The sequence below is a fragment of the Parus major genome, chromosome 24 (assembly GCF_001522545.3).
Source record: "Parus major isolate Abel chromosome 24, Parus_major1.1, whole genome shotgun sequence".
Classification (NCBI taxonomy): domain Eukaryota; kingdom Metazoa; phylum Chordata; class Aves; order Passeriformes; family Paridae; genus Parus; species Parus major.
Genome location: NC_031792.1, coordinates 290,556 through 297,588, shown reverse-complemented (window position 1 = coordinate 297,588; position 7,033 = coordinate 290,556). Strand labels below are relative to the sequence as shown.

At 48.1% G+C, this 7,033-nt stretch overlaps 1 protein-coding gene across 5 annotated transcripts in view; it reads left to right on the top strand.

Annotated features, from left to right (window-relative positions):
• Nucleotides 1-7,033, top strand: part of USP28 (ubiquitin specific peptidase 28) — a 31,228-nt gene that overhangs the window by 9,925 nt on the left and 14,270 nt on the right. For 3 of the 5 annotated variants that reach the window (XM_015649658.2, XM_015649663.3, XM_015649664.3), the window contains 7 exons: nt 3,082-3,159; nt 3,411-3,540; nt 4,040-4,160; nt 4,335-4,497; nt 5,438-5,524; nt 5,963-6,100; nt 6,525-6,598. In XM_015649658.2, the coding sequence (XP_015505144.1) occupies nt 3,082-3,159; nt 3,411-3,540; nt 4,040-4,160; nt 4,335-4,497; nt 5,438-5,524; nt 5,963-6,100; nt 6,525-6,598 (791 nt within the window). Of the gene's footprint in view, nt 1-290; nt 420-3,081; nt 3,160-3,410; nt 3,541-4,039; nt 4,161-4,334; nt 4,498-5,437; nt 5,525-5,962; nt 6,101-6,524; nt 6,599-7,033 lie in introns of those variants that run through there. The other 2 variants (XM_015649661.3, XM_015649660.3) reach the window with 2 other exon arrangements.

Here is a 7,033-nt window from a genome sequence, read left to right as displayed (position 1 = left end):
CTCGGGGCCGGTCCGCAGCGCTTCCCCGCTGTGCTGTGCGCGCTCTCGGTGCCCCGGGCCGGCGGGCGGCGGGGCCGGCCGCGCGCGTTTCGTTGGGAATAACGGGCTCCGCTCCGCGCGGGGCGCCGGTACCACGGGAACGGGAACGGGCGGGCGCTCAGACACCCCCCTCCTCTGCTGGGAGCAGAAACGCGTGCTCCCTCCGCTGAGCAGCATCTCCTGGGGAAACTTAGCGAAAACCGCTGCTCCCAAAGTTCAGGATTCCGCGCACATTGTCTCTGAAGGGACCCGGACCCGGACGCGAGGCTGTGTCCGTGCTCAGGGGACTGAAGCCCAGACCATCCCGAATTGACACAGGGGTCTGCACTGTCCTGTAGCATCTCTGTGCTCTTAGGACCCGAGAGATGCGTTTCAGAGAGGTCAGAGTTACAGGGTGGGATGGGATGAGGGTGTCAGGCCTTTGGCTGTGCGTTTGAAGTGGCATTGGTGCCATGCCCCGGTCTTGTGGGGACAGTGACCAGACAGTGCCCACTGTGTGCATCTTGTGCACATTAATGCAGGACAGGATTGCTGCCTGCTGCTTCTTCTTGTGATGGATATTGGTTTGTGAAAGCCTTGGCTAGGAACGTGGGCTTTGTTCCTGCCGTCGCCTGTGGGTTTCCAGCCCTCTCCGTATCCATTTACCCCCACGATAAAAGGCATGGCTGAAGTGCAGAGGCTGAAGGCCAAGGCTCTGCATGCCTTTTCTGTGCTGCAGCCTTCCTCCTCCTTGTGTGCAGCTATTTCTGGAACCCCCTTGAACTCCTGCTCTGCATTTGCTCCTTTCCCTGTTCACAGTTTCTCATCAAAACAAACTTCTAAGGGTGGTGAGTCACCTCAGAGCAGGGAAAACAGCAAAACCTTTCTGTTCCCATCATTCTTGGCTGACCTTGTAATTTTATCTATAGTACCCTCCTTCCTCTCAGTCTCTTGGTTTTGTACTCATCTCTTGTTGCTGTAATTTAATACTAATAGGATTTGGGTTTGGGTTGTTATTTTTCCAGCAGATAGGGCTTTGGTTCAGTTTGGGTTTGCAAGTGCAGGGTGTATTAGCAGAGGCATCACACTGGTGTTAATTAGCAGCTACAGAACCTGTTTTATAGCCCCATGGTGCACAGCCTCAGAGAGCAATAACCAGACTAGTTATGGCAACAAAACCATGCGCACTCCCCAAAATCTTAACGAATTGAGAGTGGTTCCTAGTGGCTTTTGTGGGCTGCCAGGCAGCCATAACCCGTTTAAAAGTGGTACGGAATAAGCTCTCTGCTGTTAGCACAAACCTTTCCTCAAAGGCTGAATAAAAGCACGCAGAAATCATTGAAATATTAAATGGCAATTTAGAACAGAGGATCAGTAATTGGCTTTTATGCTTACAACAGCCTTTGTGAGTTCTTTCTTTGCTGGAACAGAAGAACCCCAGAAAATCGTGCCCTGTCCTGCCTCAGGTTTCATTATTATAATGAAGTGTATTAGTAAGGCTGTTTGTGGGTTTTTTTCTCCACTGGAAAAATCTGCCCTGTGGCGTAAGGTGGGGTCAGCCGACATGCACAGCACGCGCTAAGGCAGCAAAATTAGCAACATGATTCAAGTGGTTTGCCTTTGTGAGAGTATGCCTGCCCCCAGCCTCTCAGCCTTGGCTCCTCCTCGGGCAGCTCCTCCTGGGGTGCTCAGGTGTCCCAGTGCATCTTGGCTTTTCTCAGGATAAAAGGAGTGTGGGATGAGCTGAGGGGGTTTGCACGCACATATGTGCTCTTTCTTGTGAAAGTTGAGCAATAGTATTTTAAATGGGACTACCATGAATAACTTGACAAGAGAATTGCCACCAAAAATAATCTGGAGGTTTTTTGTGTTACCAGCTGACACAGGTGCATGCTGTGTTTGTGTGTGAAGTAGCATCCATCACTGGTATGGGTGGGGGCCTCAAAAAAGTAGTTGATTCATAACTCCCCGGGTGGAATTTGTGCTCTAGTGGCCTGGAAGCATTTTGAGTTTTTTCTCAGTGGTGGAAGTAGAATCTTGAGTTCATTTGCCTGCAGCTTTGCTGGTTAAGATTAATTAACAGTGTGATCTCAGGGAACTGGGATTGATTGGTCTGTGCTGACTGCAGGATCCTCAGCAGCCTCTGTAAATCAGGATACACGACACAGACCCAGCAGTTGTTCTTGCTGCAATGTCCTCCCCATACCACATGCAATGCCAGCGTTATGGAGCTGCACCTCGGTTGTCACCCAGAGCGAGCCGTTGGCAGCAGCATCAGCTGAACTGTGGCCGTGAACAGGGTGGTGGGACCCCCAGTGCTGGGAGACTCCTTGTGGAGAGCTGCTTCTCCTGGTAGTCACTCAGGGAGGGTATTTGTGCTTGTGCAATGTGCAGTGACCACCCTGTGGTAAGCCTAGGCTGCAAAGATTTTTTTAAGTCTGGTAAAGAGAATTTCTGTAATAATTTGTCTTAAGTGGCTGAACTGGCCAAAGTCTGTGAACCATAGCATGGGGCCTTGAGCAGCTAGTGTCTCACCAGACCTCAAGTGATTGGTGTGGAGTGGGAAGGAGGAGCAATCAAGGCGCCTGGGCCCTTGCTCTGACACCTTATTGTCAGTAAGAAGTGACATGCACAAGTGGCATGTGCCACCACACTGAAAATAGCTCCTGACAGTGCCCTGGGAGCAGGCGGCCGCCTTATATGTCCTGCTGCACATGCTGCTGCCTCGGGGGGTGGGGAAGCCCCTTCCCACCACAAGTGCTGCACATCCCACAGCTGACAGTGAGGGTGGCCTGCCCTCCCAGGCCTGCCTGCATTCTCCTGAGGATATGAAGGGTTGAATGTTAGTCTGTGAATGTAGCAGGGAAAAAACCTGAGTGCGATGTTCAAGCTGATGTTGGTATTTGCATTAAGCAAGTGTGACTGGGCTTGTGTGTCAGTCTGGCCGCAGAAAGGAAGGAAGGAAGCAGTGCTGTGCTGTGCCCTCAGCAAGCCTTGCAGAAACGGCTTGATGTCCATCCTGGTCACCTTTTCACATGAGCTTTCTTTATTTCTTGTACATAGGATTGCCAGGTGCTCTTAAACCAGATGAAAGAGATCACAGGAATTCAGGATTCAGCATTCCTGCTTGCCGCTCTAAAGGTTTGTGTATATTCCTGTTTTGGGGAAAGGGAGCTCTGATTTTGTCCAAAACCTCAGGCAAGTTCAGGCTCCCATCCAGCATAGCACACAGGTGTTTGCTGGTGTGTTTGTCAGCTGATGATGAACTGGGCCGTGTTAGAATGGCCTGTGAGACCAATCCAGGATCATCCTGGATGCATGAGAGGCAAAGGGTAAATCTTTTGTTGTTCTGCTCCTCACTGGTGCTTTGCTTTCCCCCGTCATTCTACCAGGCTGCTGATGGAGATCTCATGGAAGCAGTCACCTTCCTGACAGAGGACCCCACTCCAGAGCCAGTGCAGAGCCCAGCTGCTGCAGAGCCATCTGCCTGGGAAGGGAGCGTGGTGGCCAAGCTCCCACAGGGTAAGCTTCACCTCTGCTCACCCCTACAGCTTCACGTGCTTGTGTGAACTCAGAGGGGAGATATTCATCCTCCCTGTTTCTGCCAGCAGTACATCCCTCCAGCTTCTGCTCTGGTGCATATTTTGCCACTACTGATCACTTAGTAGTGTTCTAATAATGTTTGGAGGTGACACATCACAGTTAAAAAGCTGGTGTTCCTGTCTCGTTATTTCAAGAGCTCTGAACTGTTTTCTTAAGCTCAGAATTTGTCTGTAAGGAGATCTGGGTAGTGGCACAGCTGCATGCTCTGCCCTGTTCTCATCCAGCTCGCTTAGTGGCTCTTAAGTTGCTTGGCATGATCTGAACAGGGATTTCTGTTTAAAACCTGAGCTATAAAATTTTGCATGTATTGATTGAAGAGCCGTATTTGTGAAGTGTGATGTTTTCTAGAATTTCCTCTTAAAGACAATGTTTGCTGCTGCTGGTGGAAAACTGATCAGAATGCTGTCTCCACTTCTAGATGTTAGTGCTGTACCTGCCCCTCACAACCAAGACAACCTCTGCACAGACACTGTCAGACCACTGGAATCACCAAAAGCTCCAGCTGCGGAAAGGGATGCAGCTGAAAGGTCAGTGGAACTGTAAGTGGCCCCACGCTTTGGTTTTCCCAGATATCATAAATGGGTTCTGAAGCTGGTAACTGTAGAACTAGCATGGATCACCTGCCAGGTGGACACCTACTGGCTGGAGGGGAGTTTGATTCCTGTAGCTCTCTGGGAGGTGTTTTACAGCCCAGTGTTTATCTCTTGTGACAGACCACAGGACGCCCATTCCGCTGAAAACAAAAACCGCTCCAAAAGGAAACGCTGTGAAGTCTGGGGAGAGAACCCCAAACAGAATGACTGGAGAAGAGCAGACGACTGGCCTGTTGGAATGAAAAATATTGGAAATACGTGTTGGTTTAGTGCTGTTATACAGGTAATCTGCAAAAAAGTTCTCTTTTTCTAATCTCAAACTTGCTGGGGTCTTGGAGTCAGAATGTTTCTCAGTTAGAAGTAAACATGCAGCAGTTCTGTGAGGGAGTCATTGTATGCAGAATGTGAGCCTGCCCAAACACAGAAACTTCTGGGTTTATGTGATGTGACTGGGCTGTGTTCTGGGCCTGTACAGAAAGAGCCAAAGAGCAGTTAAATGGGCTTTGCTTAAAAATAGCTACAGATACAGAGGATCTGTGTGTCTATATGCAGGGAGTTCTGCGGCAATGGCCAAGTGCCTGCTGAAATGATAGAAGCTTGCCTGGCAAAGTGAACTGATAATTTAATTTTACTGCAGCTATTGTTGGCTCAATAACACATGGTGTATCATATTTCAGTTAATGGAATACACTGACATAGATGCTTGGACAAATAAACAACTAGGCAGCATATATTATTAGTAATGATCTGAAGAAGAGACAATAGCAAGTGGAACTGAGCAGATTTGTCTCTCCTAACCATTTCACATCAGCAGAAAGATGTTAATCATTTGTCTTCAGCTCTGAGAGGAAGGAAGAAAGCTAAAAATGGGTTCTTCTCACCATGGCTTTTTGGGTGCTTTTCTGAGCCTGCCCGTGCAGATTAGAGTGATTTTCCTAGTTTATATATATCCTAGAAATGGCAGGATGAGATTTTGTCCTTGGGTGGGTACAAATGTGCTGATGATCTCTAAAGTCTGTTCCAGCCTAGTGAAGTCTATGATCCTGATTCTGTGCTGGTGCAGCACGGGGGCTGCTCACATTGTAAATATGTGACATGAGACCATGGGGAATGTGAAGTTTGCAAAAGAAACCTGTCAAGTCAGAATGAAAACAGTGCATCAGATTACAGTGAGTCCAATCCTTGCAGGTGCTGAACAAGCTTTACCCCTCGTCTCCTTTCAGTCTCTGTTTCAGTTGCCAGAATTCCGGAGGCTGGTCCTTGGGTACTCCCTCCCACAGAATGTGCTTGAAAGTTGTCATAGTCACACTGTAAGTTTTGTTTCAGTAACACTGTCAAGTTTCCCTCTTTTGTGATCTTCTGCTCTTTCTCTAACCAGATTTAATTTGGGGCCATCTGAGACCTGTAGCTTTAAAATCATTTGGCTACCTTTAAGATAAATTCAGGAAATTCTCAAAGACAGAATCAGGATAGCAAAAAAAAAAAGGAGGTGCTTCTTGTACCCCTGTCCTCTAGAGCCTTTAACTGCTGTGTGGGGAAATGTTTTTCCCATAAAACTTCTTTGGCAGCTCCAGATTACTCATTGGTTTGCATGCATGGTAGAAAAACTGGTATTTGAGGCAGTGTGCAGCTGGTTGGGTACCTTGTATGATACGTGTATGTGGTGTTCAGTAGCACTAAGTTTTAAGGTGATGCATTTTAGAGCTGCAGGAAGGCTTTGATTTTTCTTTTTTTTTTTTGCAATGCAGGGAAAAAGAAACATTGCATTCATGCAAGAACTTCAGTGTCTGTTTGCATTGATGCTGGGGACATGGCGTAAGTTCGTAGACCCTTCTGCAGCACTGGAACTCTTGAGGGATGTGTTTAGATCAGCTGAGCAACCCCAGGTAAAACCACGTTGAAAAGCCTTTTGCTCTGTTCAAACCAGCAGCCACAGCTACGGCAACCCCATTTTGCCTCATCGTGCTGGTATTTTCAGAGGCCTTTTCCCAGCCAACAAGCAGCTGTCCCTGTGTCATTAGAGCAGAATGTACATGCGTGCTAATTAAGCAGCCAGCGTAGCATGGCACTAGCCGGTGCCATCTGCGTAGCTGGGGAGCCATCACGGTAATCTCCTCTGATGTAGTGTTCAGAGGAGCAGGGTTCATTATCAGCCCAAATCAGCACAGCACTCCAGTCTCACATAGCTCAGCTGAGTGGGTCCAGCAGCACCAGTCAGCTTGTGCTCAGTGGGCCTGTGACAGCAGCAGACTGGGGGAACACTTTGTGGTGGGTGTCACAAATGACTCTCCCCTTTGGTCTCTCCTCTAGCAAGATGTGAGTGAATTTACACACAAACTGCTGGACTGGCTGGAGGACGCGTTCCAGCTCACTGTGAATGTCACGTGAGTTCTCTGTGGTCTCGGGACTTTGACCTGAGGAGAGTTTTAATAATGAGAGGATTTTATGTGAAAATTTTGAGCAAGTGAGTGTTCGTTGTTTCCTGTGGATGAGGCTTAGTAAGCTTGAAATGTTGTGTCTGCATCTCCTGTTGGCGAGTGTGGGACTGCACTCAGTGCTGATATGGCCTGCAGAGTAAATGAGCTTTTGAGGGAGCTCAGCAGCCCTGATGAACAGAAAAACTCTGGTACTTTGAAACTCTCTTTCAGAAGCTGTCACTTAACTTTTTTTTCTCACCCTTGCCAGTTTGTCATAATGTGGTTTGGAATATGGAAATTAATGAGAAGCTTCCTCTTAATTTATTGATTGGATAGAAAAATATACTTTTGCCTGTAGGCCCCCAAGCAGAGGCTTTTAGATTATGACTTGGGGTTTTTTTT